At 33.0% G+C, this 20,825-nt stretch overlaps 1 protein-coding gene across 4 annotated transcripts in view; it reads left to right on the forward strand.

The window, feature by feature from the left end:
• Window positions 1–20,825, forward strand: part of LOC114326196 (sialin) — a 192,507-nt gene that overhangs the window by 221 nt on the left and 171,461 nt on the right. Inside the window, exons 1-2 of one of the 4 annotated variants that reach the window (XM_050643462.1) lie at window positions 152–305; window positions 520–714. In XM_050643462.1, the coding sequence (XP_050499419.1) occupies window positions 636–714 (79 nt within the window). In that variant the 5' untranslated portion in view covers window positions 152–305; window positions 520–635. Of the gene's footprint in view, window positions 1–151; window positions 306–516; window positions 715–20,825 lie in introns of those variants that run through there. The other 3 variants (XM_050643461.1, XM_050643460.1, XM_050643459.1) reach the window with 3 other exon arrangements.

Consider the following 20,825-nt stretch of genomic DNA (forward strand, 5'->3'; position numbering starts at 1 on the left):
AATATTAAGGTTATGTTAGCTCGATAAAAATTAATGTCTTCCTAGTAAAAAAACGAATTTTCAAAATTAAACATGAAGTATTTTATCAAGTTACGTATTCATTGTTAACTGTTGGTGTTATTTAACAGATTACAGAGAATGATATGTTTTATCATCACCTTGACCTAACACAAAAAGGATTTTTGCTGGTGTTTCAACTGCAGACACCGGCACGGGTTATGGTTTTGATAAAACATAAACCAAAATAAATTTGTATTTGTTGTCAATGTTGATTTCGCGTTAGTTGTGAACGGACGTGTCGGAAGGTAAACCTTTTATTTTTGATCGCGAAGGCGAAAATGTACTATATCATCATTCATTACCATTTTATTCATTCGACTTGTTAGTCTTGATGCATGAGCGCATTTAAAGATCAGCTACAACTGCAGGACAATCTCAGATCATTAGCGCAGGAATATTTATTTATTTCGCCTTTCCTGCACTTGCACAATATTTTTAAAAATTTCTTTTATCCAGCAGCTGGTGGTGAAGCAGACCCACACCGTCTTTGGTCCAGACTTTTGGAAGAAATGAGAGGAAACTGCTGATTTTCCGTTTGATTTTTCGGTTTTTTAAGTTTCGGTAGTGAGTTGAAAATGGTTGAAGAAAAAGTTTATATTAGTGATCTGTCCTACCCAATAGAAGAAAAGAAGTGCCTCATTTATAGAATTTTTGGTGAGTACTTTTTTATTTTTGAGCTTTTCTTATTAACATCTAATCAAATGAACACACAAGTAATTTTTTCTAATGACCCCTGTGGGGCACAAAAAAAGTAAAAATTAAAATGAAAAATTATTTATTTGAATGAAAAAATAAAACATTTTTTTATAATTTTCTCTCTTTTTCATTTTAAGTTAACTGATCGTGAATAGGACAAGAACTTATGTAAATATATCTATAAATTATATATATGGGCCATTCCACGAACATACGCCTGTTTTGGATTACTTCGACAACGAATATTTTACTGTGCAACATAAGAAGTACGAAAGTAAATGGCGCTAATAATTATTCCAATAAACAACAATGTAATTTGCAATTTACTTTCTTTCTTCTTATTTTGCACAGTAAAATATTTTTGTTCTTCTCACAGTAATGTTCTTAATACAAGCTTAATAATATTTGAAAAAAAATTGTATCAAAGGGTTATTTTTTAAAAACATACATTTTTATTGTAAAAAGTTACATATTTTTAGCTTTTTATATGTCATACTACATATTAATTTTACAAATAAAAGGCAGAAATTATGCACAGTTATTTATTAAGTCTTGCCCAAATACTTTCCCTCTCCGATCATCTTCAGGGGCATCTCTTCAAAAAAGGAAGCTATCCAGCACATCCTGGAATGATGTGAACATTTACTTAAAAATTATACAAATAAACATACAATAGACAAAGGACAGTTTTATCTTTCAAAAAACAACATTCTGGGATGTGCTGGAGAGCTTATTTTTTTAACGAAATGCCCCTGATGGTTCTTTGAGAGCGAAAGTACTTAGGCAAGTTTTAATGCATAACTGTATTCAACCGGCATTCAACTCTATCTTGTATGAGTCTATGCAAGCAACAAGAGCGAAATCCAATGGCAAGTTCGCCCTTGTTGCATGGATAGGCTCATATTACATATCAAACACTTGTAATAGTCATAGTCATACTTTATTGATCCTTTAAGACATTAAAAAAATGTATAGGATACGTCACTACAGAATTGAGTATAAAAACATTAATGTGTATAATGCAATATTCAGAGTGTAACAAAATTGACAAAACATAAAATATATAAAATAACATTTTTACAAGTAAAATATGAAGCTACTGCAGTTTGTCCTCAATATATTCATTTATAGAATAATATGCTTTTCTTGAGAGCAAATCTTTAACATTTCTTTTAAATTTAGTGGAAAGTGGTATTTCTTTCACAATTCTTGGCAAATGATTGTCCCAAGGTCAGTCCCATATCTGAAGCAATTTTCTAATTTCGATGTTCTGTGTTTAGGAACTCGTAAAGATTCAGCACTTCGTGTATTGTAATAGTGATTGTCTGAATTTACTGGAAATGTATTGATTTCCTCTTTTACATAAAGTAAACATTTATAGATATATAGGCAGTAGAAAGTTAAAATTGGATGTTTAATAAAAATTGGTTTACACGATTGTTGATAATCCAAATTAAAAATTTTACAGATAATTTTTTTTGGGTAATGAACACTTTGTTACTATCTACTAAGCAATTTTCTAATTTCGATGTTCTGTGTTTAGGAACTCGTAAAGATTCAGCACTTCGTGTATTGTAATAGTGATTGTCTGAATTTACTGGAAATGTATTGATTTCCTCTTTTACATATAGTAAACATTTATAGATATATAGGCAGTAGAAAGTTAAAATTGGATGTTTAATAAAAATTGGTTTACACGATTGTTGATAATCCAAATTAAAAATTTTACAGATAATTTTTTTTGGGTAATGAACACTTTGTTACTATCTACTTAGTTCCCCCACAAAATTACATTATAGCACATGTGGCTGTAAGCAAGGCTATAATAAACATTCATTAATGCTGAGATGGGTAATGTGTTTTTAATTCTAGATATAGCATAAAAAGCTTTATTCAATTTCATGTTCACTGAATTCACTTGTTCTGACCATTTGGAGTGGACCACATAGAGTGAGTGGAAGATAACATATTGTTTCTATCATGTATGGTTAAGATATAGTCATTGGTAGATGAGTTGTATAAGTGAAAATAAATGATTTCCGTCTTGTCAGTGTTTAATATTAATCTGTTGGTATTACACCAGCGTATAAAGCAGTCAACAACAGTCTTCATTGTCATTTTTAATTCCTCGAGTGTACGTGCAGAGACTATTAACGAGGTATCATCAGCAAATATTGATATTATAAGTACCCTTATGTGATCTGGTAGGTTGTTAATAAAAATTAGGAATAATAATGGTCCCAGCACGGATCCCTGTGGTACTCCTTTATTTGTCGTATATGGTTCTGAGCTTGATTCTTTAATTTTAACAACACTCTTCCTGTCACTTAAGAAATTTATTACCCATTCTAGAAATATCCCTCTAAAACCAATGTTATATAATTTATTGCGAATAAATGTTATGTCTAAGAGTCTAAGCAGTCAAAAGCTCATGATAGATAAAAAAATAGTCCTGCCACATGGTTTCTACTATCTAATTCATCATAAATACGCTCAAACAAGCTGCATGCAGCCGTGAGTGTCGACTTTTTTGGTCTAAATCCGTGTTGGTTTGAAGTTAATAAATTGTATTCTTCTATAAAATTTAATATTCTGTTGTACACAACCTTCTCTATTACTTTGGAAATTACGCTAAGGGCAGATACTGGTCTATAATTTGAAATGTCATGAGGGTCATTCTTTTTGAAGATTGGAATAACTTTTGCCATTTTAAATATGGATGGAAATTGGCTGGTTGTTATTGAGAGATTAACTAAATGGGTTAAAGGATTCGATATATGATCACTTATCAGTTTTATTATTTTTACAGATATGTTATCAATACCAGTACTAGGCTTATTTTTTTAGTTGATTGATTGTATATTGTATAATGACTAAAAGGATATGCAAAGAAGAACAATATAACATTAACTTCTAAACGGCTTTGACTATATTTATTTCTAAAACTCAACAGGCCATGAAGGCCTAATGCTGAAAAGTTTAATTTTCAATTACCATTACTATTTACATTTATTTCTATAAAATAAATTTAATATTTCTTCTCTATAGTCTTTCCATTTCCGTCCATTCATTTGTCCAATGCTTTTTTCCAATTCTCAATATTACTTTTTTGTAAGTCTTCATACAATTAAGTAAGTTGTAATCCTTCTAGATCTTTCTTGGTCTATCTTTTCTTCTTTTTTGTATTGTTTTTCGTGATGTGACATATACCATTTTCAGCATTCTTTCCTTTCCCATTCTTTCAATGTGTCCTAAATATTGTATTATCTGTGCTTTGATTACTGTATTTCTTTTTGGTATGTTATATATTTCTTCAAGTTTGTTATTATTTCTTCTTCTGTATTGATCATATACTTTCACACCTCCATATATTGCTCTTTGTATTTTTCTCTCCCATCTTTCTAAAAGATCTATTTCCGATATTTTTATCACCCATGTTTCGCATGCATATGTAACTGTAGGCCTAATAACTGTTTTGTAGATTCTAATTTTTAATTTTCTGGAGACATATTTGGATTTCATTAAGGATCACAATACTCCATACTTTTTGTTTCCTTTTTCGTCTAATTTTACACCCATGTAAGTAAATTCTGAAACTCTTTTGTACATGCATGTATTTTCTCCTTCTATCTCCAATGTGAAATTGTCTTCTTTATCTTTATGTTTTTCCCATTGTTTCATGTTTTTGTCGTTTCCTTATTTATTACGAAGCCCAAATTTTTCTGCCTCGTTTATTCTATTGTTCATTAATCATTTCACTTCTTTCTTACTTGTTAATAGTATTAGATCGACTGTGAATGCTATACACAATTGTCCATTTTTAAATATTGTTTCCTGCATAGTTATTTTGGTTTTTCTGATTATTCCTTTCAATATCCGATTAAAAAGAGTAGTTGATAGTGAGTCTTCTTGTCATAATCTTTCCTTTGTTTCAAAATTGTTTTATGACCCTTCCAAGCCTTCCATGCTATTTTGCTTATGACTATACATTGACTATGAGACGTATGGCAAGAAGAGAAAATACCCGACGACTGGAAGAAAAGTATAGTATGCCCGATCTATAAAAAAGGAGACAAACTCCAGTGCAAAAACTACCGTGGAATCTCTCTACTATGTACAGCATATAAAGTCCTCACGTATATTATAAACCAGCGGCTCCAACCACTAGCAGAAAATATTATTGGAGAGTATCAGACGGGCTTCCGACGGGGAAGATCGACACTGGATCAAATATTCACAGTAAAACAGATCTTGAGCAAAGCATGGGAACACGATATTGATGTTCACAACGTGTTTGTAGACTTCAAACAGGCATACGACTCAGTCAAAAGGAACAAACTATACTATATATTGGCTGAATTGGCAATACCACACAAGTTAATAAGACTCATTAAAGCCACAATGGATGAAACTCAGGCATGTGTACGAATACAAAACCACCGGACAGACTTTTTTAACATTTCGCAGGGACTAAAACAGGGAGATGGGCTGGCCCCAACATTGTTTAACCTGGCACTGGAGTATGCGGTTAGGCAAATGCAAACTGGACGAGGAAATCTACTGATCAACCGAACGGTTCAACTGGCCGCTTATGCTGATGATATTAATATTATGAGTAGAACATCAACAGGAGCACAGGAAACATATGCAGAGTTAAAAACACAAACAAAAATGCTAGGTCTGGAAATTAACACAGAAAAAACAAAAATAATGACTCAGACGAGAAGAAATATAGTCCCAGAAAACATTATACATGAAGATGACATTGAAACGGTTGAAAAGTTTACATACCTGGGAGTAGAAATATATGCCGACGGATCAGAAGATGGAGAAATAAGGAAGAGAATAACGCAGGCAAACAGAGCTTATTTTGCCCTCTCCCATATATTTCGGTCAAAAAGTGTCCACCGAAATACAAAGATGAGAATCTATAAAACCTTAATTCGACCAATAACATGCTATGGCAGTGAAGTCTGGGTGCTGAAAGAAACATCCAAAAACAAACTCGACACATTCGAAAGGAAAGTACTTAGGAGAATACTAGGACCTGTGAGGGAAAACGGAATCTTCAGAAGTCGATACAACAACGAGCTTTATCAACTTTATAAGGAAACGCCCCTGTCAGACTTCATTAGATTACAAAGATTGCAATGGGCCGGACATGTGATAAGAATGGGAGAGGATAGGCTACCAAAACGAGCACTGAATGCTAGAATGCAAGGAAAGAGACCGGTTGGGAAGCCACGAAAGCGCTGGGAAGACACAGTAAACAGCGACGCACAAGCCCTTTTAGGAGTCCGTGTATGGAGAAGAGCAGCCACAGACAGGCAAGGGTGGAGGCAAAAAATAAAGGAGGCCAAGGCTCAATTTGGGCTGTAGTGCCGTAGAAGAAGAAGAAGAATACATTGACTATGTAAAACATACCTACATAGTCGTTTTTGCCAATGGCTTTGAATAACAACTTTTAAACAACTTATTAATGCACTACCTACATTTTCCATAGTTCAAATATTCTCTAGAAAATTGTAGAATTATTCCAGAACTGCTTCTTTAGGGGTATCTCTAATAATTGAAAACTAACTACAATTTAGATATATTATGTGTTACGCATTTTTTTATCACATGGCACATGGATGATAGTTATCATTATGAAATGGTAATTTTCCTGAATATTGGTAGTTATCACATTCGCTAACTATCGAAGATGATGGAACTCGGCTAGGAGGCCATTTTGTTGAACAGCACTTGACTGAAGTAACCATCTCTGGGACGTAAACGGCACTTGCCTGAAGTAGGTAACCATATCACGCGCTGGCAAGTGTTCGGTAGCGATTGGATTAAACAACTAAACAATATGCAAGATTTAGTTCATACAAATGTTTACTGTTTGAAGATCATTCATCATTCTCTTTGCCTTATCTCTATGCGGGGTCGGCTTCCCTAATTGCATTTCTCCACACAATTCTATCTTGGGTCATATCAATGTTAACCCTCTTTACTTACATGTCCTGCCTTATCGTCTCCCCCCAAGTCTTCTTTGGTCTTCCTCTCCTACTCCTTCCAGGAATTTGCACTTCAGCTATTCTTCGTATTGGGTGATTAACGTCTCGACGTTGAACATGACCAAACCATCTTAACCTATGCTCTCTCATTTTGGCATCAATTGGTGCCACACCTAGACTTCCCCTAATATACTCATTTCTAACTTTATCCTTCTTTGTCACTCCACTCATCCATCTAAGCATTCTCATTTCCGCCACATGCATTCGTTGTTCCTCTTTCTTTTTCACTGCCCAACATTCAGTTCAGTACATCATAGCCGGTATTATGGCTGTTTTATAGAATTTTCCCTTCACCTTCATTGGAATTTTTCTGTCACACAACACACCACTCGCTTCTTTCCACTTCATCCATCCAGCCCTAATTCTACTGCATGCATCTCCATCTATTTCTCCATTACTCTGTAATACCGATCCGAGGTACTTAAAACTATTGCTTTTTACAATCAGTTCACCATCCAAAGATACCATTTTATTTGTAGTAACTCCATCTTTAAATGAACATTCCAAATACTGTTTTTGTCCTACTAAGTTTTAAACCTTTTTCCTCCAGAGCTTGTCTCCACAGTTCCAGTTTTTGTTCTAAGTCTCTTTCACTGTTTCCTACTAACACGACATCATCAGCATACATTAAGCACCATGGAATGTTACCCTGTAGTTTCGCTGTTATCTGGTCCAAAACTAATGAGAATAAATACGGACTAAGCACAGAGCCTTGCTGCAATCCTACTTTCACATGAAATTTATCAGTCTCTCCCACACCTGTCCTAACACTAGTCGTTACTCCCTCATACATATCCCTCACAATCTTTACATATTCACCAGGGACTCCTTTCTTATTGAGTGCCCACCACAGAATCTCTCGAGGAACTCTATCATATGCTTTCTCAAGATAAATGAATACCATATGAGCGTTTGTTTCTTTACTCCTGTATTTTTCCATCAACTGCCTTATAATGAAAATTGCATCTGTTGTTGATCTACCCTGCATAAAGCCAAATTGATTCTCGGATATTTCGGAATCTTCACGTATCCGTCTATCAATTACTCTTTCCCATATTTTCATGGTGTGGCTAAGCAGTTTTATAGCCCTGTAGTTTGTACATTGTTGTATATCTCCCTTGTTTTTGTAAACAGGTACCAGTATACTGCTTATCCATTCGTCTGGCATTTGTCCAACTTCCATAATTCTATTAAATAGATCTGCTAGCCACCTTGTTTTTGTCTCTCCCAATGCTCTCCATACTTCCCCAGGAAAATCATCTGGTCCTACCGCTTTTCCTTTCTTTATTTTTTGAAGCGCTTGAGCCACTTCCTCGTTTGTTATTTTGGTGATCATTGCTGCTACTGCCTCCGTTGTCTCTACAGGCTGTCTGTCAAATCCTTCATTTAATAAGCTGTCAAAGTACTTTCTCCATCTCTTTATGACATCCCTTTCGTGAACTAGTATTTTATTATTTTCATCTCGGATACATCTAATCTGATTAAAATCTTTTGCTTTCTTTGCTCTCTGTTTGGCTATTTTATATATCTTCGTTTCGCCTTCCCTGGTATCAAGTTGATCGTATAGGTTTGAATACGCTTCTGCTTTGGCTTTTGCTACTGCTACTTTCGCTTCCTTTTTCGCCACCATATAGTTTTGAAGATCTGTGTTGGATCTGGTTTCTTGCCACTTTTTATATAATTTTCTCTTCTCTTTTATTTTTCCTTGTACTTCGTTTGACCACCACCAAGACTCTTTATCCTCAAACTTTTTTCCTGACGTTTTCCCAAGTATTTCAATAGCAGCCTCTCTAATACTCCTGGCCACTTTTCTCCAAATTGTATTAGGGCTTCCTTTCATGTTCCAACATATTTTTTCTACTATTCTTCTCCTGAGTAGACCTTCTTTCTCATCTTTTAGCAGCCACCACTTGATTTTTTGTGGTCCTCTCCGATATTTTTGTTTAGTTTCGCTTTTTACTTCGATGTCCAGAACAAGCAGCTTATGTTGTTGGCTTACTGTCTCACTAATTATTACCTTACAGTCCTTGCATTCACGTATGTCTTCTTTCCTTATCATGAAGTAGTCTATTTGGGATTGATGTTGTCCACTTTTGTAGGTAATAAGTTGTTTACTGTTTGAAGATGTTATCATAATTATTCAATAACAGCATACCAAGAGTAATCTACATAACTTCTTTATTAGTACTTGCACTGACATTGTCACTATTGTTTCTCATTTAATATGTAGAATTTAAGATGATCTGTTAGATAGTTGGTCCAAAGATCTGTCATATTGTAATTTATAGTCTTTTTCTAACTGTGCCGTTCCACCTGGATTCAAATGGTCCGTATGAATTCAAAAATAGAACCACTTTTCCTCAGTTCTTGAATATGCACATCTTCCACTTGAAATTTATATCTTTTGGCACTCTTCTATGTGTTATGCACGCACGCTTCAAAATCTTATGCATAGATGCAGTATATATTGAGGGTGGATAACTGGAGGAGAGCAGCTAAGGAAAGGGATGGTTGGGGGGTTAATGCTGGGGGAGGTCAGGGCCGCACTTGGGCCCTAGTGCCAGAGGAGATAGAGAAATAGTTTTAGCGTGAGCACCTAGAAATGTTTTCAATTTAGTTTGGTGAAAGTTTTCCAGTATTGTTTCGATCTCTCTCTTTCTTGTCGTTTCTCCATTACTGAGGATCGTGATTTCTTCCAATATTCCTAACAATGTTTCTCCATTGGTCTCTATCTTCAGCTGCTCTAAGAGCTTCGCAGAATGAGTTTCCAGCTGAATTCTTTATTTGGTCGGACCATCTAGTTGGTGATCGTCCTCTTGATCTTCTCCCCGGAACGTTTCCAGAATCTCTTCAAACTGTCGCCACCTCTGCGAACGACATGACCAAAGAATTGCAGAATTCGTTGCAGACATATTGTGGACAGCCTTTTTTTAATATTGAGTTGGTTTAGAATGGAAACGTTTGTCCTATGAGCTGTCCAAGGTATGCGCAGCATTCTTCTCCAGCACCACATCTCAAGGGCATCAATTTTTTGGCGCTCGCATGCGCGAAGAGTCCAAGTCTCTGCTCCGTATAGAAATATTTATTTATGTATTTATTTATTCACGGGCAAGCCCTATTCAGAAATGTTACAGTGTTCTAAATTATCATAATATAACATAAAGTATCATATTATAACATAACAAAGTGGTTTGAGAAAAAATAATTCTATGAGTAGTACAGTTACAAAAAAGAAAAAAGGAATAAGATAACATATAGGTCAGTACAATTACAAACAAAGGATAACACATAAATCAATTCAGAAATGTTCCAAGGTATAACGGTTTTGCGTTATCTAATACATACAGGTCATGTAACACTAATCACAATACAAAAGCTCTGGCCGAAAGTATTAAAAAGTTAAAAAGTTAGGGAAGAAATTAAAAAACTGATATATTAAAAATTTCGAGGTTATTTAATGAGTTAGCTAATCGAAAAGTTCTAGGAATAAATGTGTTGTAAGAATAATTGAATCTATGAAAAGAAACATAAAAGGTTTGCACCTGCCTAGTCGAACGACTGGGGACAAATAGAGATATTTTGGAGAGAAGCTCGGGGTAGTTACACAGCCCATTGATAATTTGAAATAAAATTATTATTGAGAATACAAGGACATTCACCAGTCTCATCTTGATATTTTGAGAGAGATCTGTCTTTCCAAACTTTAGTTAGGCGACTCATCGCATTTTTGCCATACCAATACGTCTCCAAACTTCTGCTTCACAGTTACCATCGTTAGTTATACTAGACCCGAGATAGACAAAGGTGTTTACCATCTGGTATTCCTGTAACATGTTAGTCAGTTGAATAGTGTCGAATCTGTCGACCACCATTATTTTTGTCTTAGCTTTATTGATTTTCAGACCAACTTTATTGCTTTCATACTCAACTCTTCGCAGAAGATCAAACATTTCTTGCTTATTGGCTGCTATAAGTGTAGTGTCATCAGCAAATCTTAAATTGGAGATTTTCCTACCAGCTACTGTTACTCCACCGGCCCATCCTTCTAAAACCATCCTCATGACATGTTCACCATAAATGTTAAATAAGTCAGGGGACAACACGCATCCCGGTCTAACACCTCTCTCGGTCTTGAATTGGTTTGAGAACTTCTGATCTAGTCATACTGTCGCTATATTGGACTGGTACAGATTTTTAATAAGTGTCACCAGGTGCATTGGTGCGCCCATTTCTATTAAAATTGACCACAGATTTATCCAGCTTACACAATCAAATGCCTTTTGGTAGTCAACGAAGCATATAATCATAGGTACTTAAAATTCTTTAGACTTTTCAATAAGTTGTATCAGGTTCAGGATTTGTTCCCTTGTACCTTATAATACTATATTAATAATACATATTGACATAATAACAAATATTTATCTCTGTACATATTCGCTTATATCATTGTTTACCGCAGTATCATAATTTATAAGTATTTCGTGGTTGATTATGTATAAAAATTCATAGCTTGTTTGTTTATAAAAATTAAGATATCTAATTAGCGGCATTTAAGAGATTAAGGACTGAAGTTTTAGTTTGAAAAATATTGTTTCTGAGTTGTCTACAGAGCTTCAAAATGTTCAAAATCTTCAAAATTCCTGCTATAAACTATATCTCCAGTTATTGTTGATGGATTTTGATAAATATGTCGTTCGTTAATAAATTGTTTAAACATATTTAGACAAAAAAATTGAGCAATATTGTTGGAAGGATTATTATTGAAAAACATACGAATAGATAACTTACACTTGAATTTAAATTGAAATTGAAATTATTCATATTTCAATAAGTACTTACGATATTATTTACCTACAACTATAAATATTTATAAAAGTACATGTTTGCCATATTTTAGACATTGTAAATTTAACTATATACATATTATATATTCCTATGTTTTATCAACAAAAAGCGTCCTAAAAATATCGTAAAAATGATAATAGGTTGGTGCTCCATCTTGCTGACAGTATACTCCATGACATTAGAAGTGTCACATCCGGAAGGAATAATTTCTTGAACTTAAATTTTTGGCAACATGATAGATTTACTCAAGAATGGAACGATATCGTTGGCAAGAATTTTTATTAACATGCAATAACAAAAATTAATAATGTGTTTGGTGACCCCATAGCTGAATACATTCCTGTACACGTCTAGTCGTTGACAAAATGAGATCATCGATGTCTGTTTATGGCGTCTTGTTCCAAGCAACTTGAACTTCATGGATTAACTGTGCCAGAGTCTGTAGATGATGAAAGTGAACAGTCTCCTTTCCATCATATCCAACACATGTTCGATAGGATTTAAATCTGGTGAAACGGGTGACCAAGGCAAAACATTAACGCCACCTTCTTGGAGAACGTTCACAATACGACGAGCAATATGTGTACCTTCTCTTAAAAATTGGTGTTTCTATTTCGAATGGTATTAAACACATAGTTTCAAAAGTTATGTATCATTTAAAATTATGCTAAATTTAAAAAAATTATAAAAGAAACAGAAATGACAACAAGTATTATTAAATGTTATTATTTTGTTGAGCCACAATATGTCAGCAACAAATTGACAACATTGTTGTTATTTCTGTTTTCTTTCAAGAGTCAATAAATACATATTGGTTCATTAATAATAATGTTCTATTTGTGATAAAATATAGACAATTAAATGGACAACCAAACAACATAGCTTGTGTCTGGTACATACAAAAAACCTATTTAGTATTACAATGGTATTACCTCATAATAACCATTTTTTTAAATCTTTTATAGTGGCGGCTAATAATTTGGCCAGAGACTGTATACTACGGAAAAAACAGAATCTGTTCAGATTGTTATCAGATGTTAAACGCCTGATGTTAGCGTTTAGTGAAGCGTTTTAAAGCATTCTTCAACTCACTTTTATTTTTTTTATAATAGAGCTTGATAACTTTACACTATATTTTTCAGCCAACTTTTGTGAATTTAAACCAGACTTTTCACTTTCTCAGCTATTATATTTTTATTATGTTTCTTAGCGACAAAGGTTTCCCATTTTACGACATACTATTATAGAGCTTTAAGAACTTTGTGTTCGCCGACACCGACCCTAATTATTATGCAGGTTATGCTCGTTGTCTTACTGAAAAATGACGTGTCGACGGCCGTCCAGATAAGGCAGTAAAGTGGTTTGCAAGATGCCATCAACATAACACGCAATATCATATTGCCTCGAATAAACATAACTGGTAATGGCTACCATAGGCAATAGCCCCAAACTATTACTCCAACTGTCCTGTGTACATGCCTCTCAACAGCAGACCCGATATCTCTTCGCTTTCCACGGTGGCGTCTTACCATCTTACGACCATCATGCATTCCTAAAGAAAATCACGATTCATCGCTGAAAGCTACATTATGCCATTCCGCCTCCCAATTCTGCATTCAAACGTTGATGACAGTGGTCCGCATAGTCCAGAGAAATAAGATTTTTCTGGTGACACATCCCCCTCCAGGCCGAAACCAAATTTTTGAGTAGTATGGACATCTATATTATTAACCTATATGTTTCCTGCAGCCGATTTTGATGATATACATAGTTATAAACAAATGAAGATCAAAAAACGGTAAATTATCTCTTTTTTCGTCTATTACCAAAAAGTTAAGCACTTTAAACAAATTTGAGAGTAAGAAACTCATAAATCGTATAAAAAACTTCAATATGGCGTTCGCTGAATATGTCCATCCTTATTGGTTGCTTAGAAAATTGCAAAATAAATCATAAATTTTGAGTTTTTATAAATATTCATAACTTAGGTAAAAATTAACTTAGAATCTTCTTATTACACGGAATGCCGAGACTTATTGTACTTAAATTATATTTTAAATTTCAAAGCAATTGGTCAAATAGTTTAAAAGTTATTTAATTTGTTTATCCCAAATTCATTTTTTTTGCAACACTATAAGTCAAAAAATTATGAGGTTACAATAATACTTCGGACAGTTTATGAAAGAAGAACATTTATACTATTTAATTAAAAATAAATGACAAAAAATAATTTTAAACAGTGTAAAATTATTTTGCAAAAACATGTCGATTTTTTGCTTACTTATAAACAATTAGAATAACTTTTTAACCGTTACCCGTAGAAAAATTATTTTTTCATATTTAGAAAGACTGAATTTTTATACACATTTAGAAAGAAAAACAACTGTCCTAGGACAATTAGGGACAAAGTTAGCCCCCCCCCCCCCCCCATTTTTTTAATTCACATGTTTTTGCAAAATTATTTTGCAATATTTATAATTATTTTTTGTCATTTTTTTTAAATTAAATTAATACTGTAAATTTTCTTCTTTCATAAACTATCCAAAATATTACTGTAACTTCATCATTTTCTGACTTACAGTGTTGCAAAAAAAATTAATTTTGGATAAACAAATTAAATAACTTTTAAACTATTTGACCAATTGCTTTGAAATTTAGGGTATGATTTAAGCACCATAAGTCTCAGCATTCCGTCCAATAAGAAGGTTCTAAGTTAATATTTACATAAGTTATGAATATTTATAAAAAGTCAAAATTTATGATTAATTTTGCAATTTTCTAAGCAACCAATAAGGATAGACATATTCAGCAAACTCCATATTGAAGTTTTTTATACTGTTTATGAGTTTATTACTCTCAAATTTGTTTAAAATGCCCAATTTTTTAGTAATAGACGAAAAAAGCGAAAATTTACCGTTTTTTGATCTTCATTTGTTTAGAACTATGTATATCATCAAAATCGGCTGCAGGAAACATATATAGGTTATTATTATAGATAACTATACTACTCGAAAAATTTGGTTTCGGCCTGGAGGGGGTTGTGTCACCAACAGGATATTTTTTTCCTTATTTCTCTGAACTAGCAGTCAAAGACAGCACTAGTCGTGGGCAGAATGAAACCAGTCCAAAGGCTGGAATGAGACGGTATAGTGTACATATAGTAACAGGTCTACGTTCTACTCCAATCCATTGGTCAGCGATTTGACTCATAGTAGCAAAACGGTATCGCAGAGCCAGTAGTCTAAAGGCTCATTTATCTTAGGACGGGACAGCTGTCTTGCGGAGCACGTTGAAGAATCGTGTGATATGGAAAACATTGGCTAGTTTATAGTACAACGGGATGGAGCGACAACACGGACGTGCGCCGTCTATTGTTCCACGGCCTTGTCGTACACCTCCCGTCCTAGCATAAATCCGGCTTAAAGCGCCTTTCTTGACGCTCTGTGATAGGCCTCGGTAGACCAGTTGGTCTTCTTTCCATAAATTGCATTCTGTTGCCAAGAAATTATGTTCAAGACATTTTTTCTTCTGGAACACTAATTTCACTGAAAATTCCACACCTGTAATTTTGAACCAATCAAAATACGTTATTTTGACAGATCACCATGGCAACGGAGGTATTTTTTCGGAAATTTTTTGCTCGTGGGGTACCCAACAGCGAATTATAGTGGAAATTTTTTGACGTTTACAATAACAGAACATTTTTGACAGACTGGTTTTTATTTGTTTACATAATTTAGTTTTGATTCATTTTCTATCACTTGTAGTTACTCAAAACTTATGTAAAATTGAAGAATATACTATTTTCTATCTTGAAATGGTATTCCCATGCAACTACAATGAGTAGAAATTACGAATTTGAAAGCCTAAATAATTGCTGACAAAGCTATGGCGCGCTATTAATCTGTTCATGCAGCTTTGGATTTTCAAATGCAAATTTGGTGTGGAATTTTCTTACCGAATACCACGCGAAGTCAAATTAATATCCGGAAATTTTTTTTAGATCATGAATATTTTTAGAAAATTTCCGGAAATAATTTGACCTCTAGTGGTATTACTAGTGAAAATATATTATATTCGCTGGAACTGGTGGGTTTGCTAAATCAGGATGTAAATTTGTCAAAGTTGGTATTACATTATTTTGATAAGAAAATTTGAAAAAGATACCTATGATGATCTCCAACAATTCCTACCCGTACATTAACCTTTTCAGGTGCATCTTACAAAATACAATCAAATATTCTCTAAGAAAGGCTACAAGGTTTACACAGTGGGCATAATTGGAAAATATCAGGGCTGGATTCACTCCAGAAAAATCAACAATTGACCAGATTCATTCAATAAGACATAAGATCTTCGAGAAAACAATAGAATTCAATATTGAACCCCATTGCAAGGTAGCATACGACCGTATGTCAACAGAAAAACTTCAGGTTGCCAGAAACCAAACAAAATGGCGACGAATTTTAAAGCAGGCCAGGATCCACATACACTCATGGCCAAAAAAATCGGGACACCTTAAAAATTGATAATTTTTGATGTGTCGAATCTCCTAAACCTGTTGTCCGATTTTAGTGATTTTTTTTTAATGTGTTATAGCCTTATTCTCTAAGAATATGGATGTAGTAATAGTGTTGTTGAACAGGTAAATGTCATTGTATACCGGATGTAACAATAATACTGTGTTTTTTCTTGAAAGTTTGTTACACCCTGTGGAATATTCTAGCATTTTAAAAATATTGAAATTAAAACTCAATTGTAGCCTTAGCCTCTCTTAACATTCTGCTTTTTGACTCATTCACTTATGTTGGACAATGAAAAAGTTAGGTACTTTGACAACTAGCCATGTTCTTCATCAATACAGGGTGTTTCTAAATAAGTGGGACAAACTTTAGGGGGTAATTCTGCATGAAAAAATAATGACAGTTTGCTTTATAAACATATGTCCGCAAATGCTTCGTTTCCGAGATACGAGATGTTGAATTTTTTCTTACAAACTGACGATTTATTTATTGCTCTAAAACCGGTTGAGAAATGCAAATGAAATTTGGCAAAAAAATGCGCAATAACTGCCTCTTAAAACCCACCAAAATATATTTGTATATCTCAACCGGTTTTAGAGCAATAAACTGGCTACAATTGAGTTTTAATTTCAATATTTTTTAAATGCTAGAATATTCCACAGGGTGTTACGAACTTTCAGGGAAAAACACAGTATTATTGTTACACCCGGTATACAATGACATGTACCTATTCAGCAACACTATTACTACATCCGTATTATTAGAGAATAAGGCTATAACATATTAAAAAAATCACTAAAATCGGACAACAGGTTTAGGAGATTCGAGACATCAAAAATGACCCATTTTTAAGGTGTCCCGATTTTTTTGGCCAGGAGTGTAGGATCCGAAATATTTTAACAAACTGACCCCTTTACATATAACTTACACTACACAGTTTATTGAATACCAAGAACTTTTTTCTTTTCTTTTTATTTTAGATATCATTTTTATTTTAGCAATTCTGGGATATCGTCTTTATTTCCGTTGTTTACCATTTAGGATATTTTTCGTAATCACACTATAACAACAAATTACTTAAGTTTTATATAACAACTTCAACAAATTATAATTGTTTTAATTAGTTCGGATAAAGAATAATAATCTGTCTATCATTTGACAGTGACCTTGGTCAACATAGTTAAAAAGGTTGCAATTTAATGAACTATTGTAACACGTATAGGCACGTGATGGAAATTTTCAAAACATTATCCGTTCTAACTAATCTACAGAATCAAAATAAAACCCTATTTAGTTACATTTAAACGAACGATTCGTAAAACGTAATATTTTTTTGGTTATACAGGGTGTTTCATTGGGAAACGGAAATACTTTAACGGTGAATAGAGGTCACAGAGCCGGTTCTAGATATACTACATTTTTTGCCCATTTCTTTCCTAAGCCATAACTTTAGAACCACCCTGTGTATTTTTTGATATTTTGTACACATATGTCTCATTCAAAACCCAAACGACCGACATACTAACCCTAAGAAAAATCCAGGTCCGGATTAACAAAAAATTATAAAGTAATTGTGACCTTAAAACAACACCCTGTATATTTAAATTTTGAAAATCTGTTTGCATATTTGAAAAGAGCACAAAAAAGTAAGTTTAATGGTTCGCTTAAATTTTTCGGCCAGGCAATTTTATGACTTTAATTTTCAAATTATTGAATTTTTTAAGAACTCTGACATAAAAAAGCAGGTATTATTAACTTTTAGTTATAAATTATTAAAGCTAATGAATAAATACTCATTTTAAAAATAATCAATACTTATTTACCACATTGGAACGACCCAGTTACTAATGACAAGAAAAATCCAGGTCCGGATTAACAAAAAAATATAAAGTAATTGTGACCTTGAACCAACACCCTGTATATTGAAATTTTGAAAATTTGTCTTCGCATTTTAAAAGAGCATAAAAAACTGTGATTATTATCCGGTCTTATGGCTGTTTTATAGAATTTTCCTTTCAGCTTCATATACTAGGTACAGGTATATATGGTATAATGATTGCCGGTCTTATGACTGTTTTATAGAATTTTCCTTTCAGCTTCATTGGAACTTTTCTGTCACACAACACACCACTCGCTTCCTTCCACTTCATCCATCCAGCCCTAATTCTACTGCATGCATCTCCATCTATTTCTCCATTACTCTGTAATACCGATCCCAAGTACTTAAAATTATTGCTATTTACAATCAGTTCACCATCCAAAGATACCATTTTATTTGTAGTAACTCCATCTTTAAATGAACATTCCAAATACTCTGTTTTTGTCCTACTAAGTTTTTATACATATTCACCAGGGACTCCTTTCTTATTGAGTGCACACCACAGAATCTTTCGAGGAACTGAATCATATGCTTTCTCAAGATCAATGAATACCATATGAGCGTTTATTTCTTTACTCCTGTATTTTTCCATCAACTGCCTTATAATGAAAATTGCGTCTGTTGTTGATCTGCCCTGCATAAAGCCAAACTGATTGTCGGATATGTCGGTCTCTTCACGTATCCGTCTATCAATTACTCTCTCCCATATTTTCATGGTGTGGCTAAGCAGTTTTATAGCCCTGTAGTTTGTACACAGCTGTATATCTCCCTTGTTTTTGTAGACAGGAATAAGATATTTTATAATAATAGTAAGTATATTTAAAGTATTCTTGTATACTTCACTTGTTCTATTAAATTTGTCAGTATGTATGAGAAATCTTGTAACCTGTCAAAGCGAAGGGAATATAGCTCAGTGGGGGAGCGTGTGACCGGAGATCGAGAGGTCCCGGGTTCAAATCCCGGACGATTAATATTCTTTTTTTCTTTAATTTTTGGTATCGTTTTAATAAAAAAAATTTAAAGGTGGTAGTTAAAAAAGTTAGTTTAATATTTAAATAAAATACAAATAACCTGTTAAGTATATTTATTTCTTTGAAATTATATAATAGAAGTATAACTTCTTACGTGCGTACAAAGTATCACACATTCTTTTTTCATCAAAACGTCACATTTTTTCAACATTTTTTGTATTATTTGATCTGTCTAGCCTTATTTGGAAAACATTTAAAATTTTTGGTAATTAAACGAAGTGGAAATATCCACTGTAGTTTGCAAATTAATTTAATTCCCTGATTTTGCAGCTGTGTTAATTCATCAATAAGATATTATTTTTCAAATATAATTAATACATAATAATTATTTTTTCATCTCACTATTACAGGCTTATCTTTCATTTAACCGTAAAATAATACCTCCACGTGTTCCACTAATCAGATTAATGTAGTTAAAGTCAAGTTTTTGCGACTTAAACTAAATAATTATATAATGATTTTTATATTCTATAATTTCATTAATCATTGTCAAAGATTTCAACTGCTTCTAACATATTTTTTAGGAGTATGAAATATACAGGGTCCATCACGATCAACGCTATCAGTATAGAACGCAAATAACGATACAATACATATTTATGTATATTTTCTTTGTAGGATATAAACTATTTCGTTTTTATGTTTAATTTTATCGTTTGATATGGTCAATAGACCCCCTACAAATTATAAAATGACATAATTATTAAGTCCAACTTATTTGATTTCAACAAAATAAAATGTTACAGAAATCGAAAGATTCCATTATATTTGAAATTTGTTTCAAGTTGGATTCGGATATTTGTAAAGAAGCTATTATTATATTGTTACTGATATCGACGGATATGATTTATCGCTAATGTAAATTTATAATTTGTTTTAAAACTAAATAAATAACTTTATTTTTAACGCTAAAGGACATCGCACACATCTTATGGAAAATATAATGTCACTCAAATTCAATAAAATTTATACGAATAGATTCGTTTTAAATTAACGGTCAAATCTTATCATTGCGCCAACTCTTAATTATGATTAATTACGGCGCAAATTGCAATTAAAGTTTATCGAAATCACATTTTTTGAGTCAGTAAAAGTGTCAGTTACAATTACTATTGCTCTGGGTGCTATTCACAAGAGCTTAAACCCCGCTGGGTCTAAGCGGATTAGTGAAACTAATCCGCTGATTTATGGAGTACCGACAATTTGGGTATTTTAAAATATTTTTTCTCTCTCTAACTTATGTACGTACCCATTTGATTTCAGATTTATTTATATCAATTTCTGCTCTTATTATTGAAAATATAGAGTTGGCGCATGATAAGATTTGACCGTTAATTTAAAACGCATCTATTCGTATAAATTTTATTGAATTTGAGTGACATTATATTTTCCATAAGATGTGTGCGATGTCCTTTCACTTAACTTAATTCATAAAAATAAATTTTTCATGTAAAATCACAAAAATAGAAAATTGTTGCTTAAATGGGTACGTACCCATTTGATTTCAGATTTATTTATATCAATTTCTGCTCTTATTATTGAAAATATAGAGTTGGCGCATGATAAGATTTGACCGTTAATTTAAAACGCATCTATTCGTATAAATTTTATTGAATTTGAGTGACATTATATTTTCCATAAGATGTGTGCGATGTCCTTTCTCTTAACTTAATTCATAAAAATAAATTTTTCATGTAAAATCACAAAAATAGAAAATTGTTGCTTATTC

This window comes from Diabrotica virgifera, chromosome 2, assembly GCF_917563875.1.
Source record: "Diabrotica virgifera virgifera chromosome 2, PGI_DIABVI_V3a".
NCBI lineage: Eukaryota > Metazoa > Arthropoda > Insecta > Coleoptera > Chrysomelidae > Diabrotica > Diabrotica virgifera.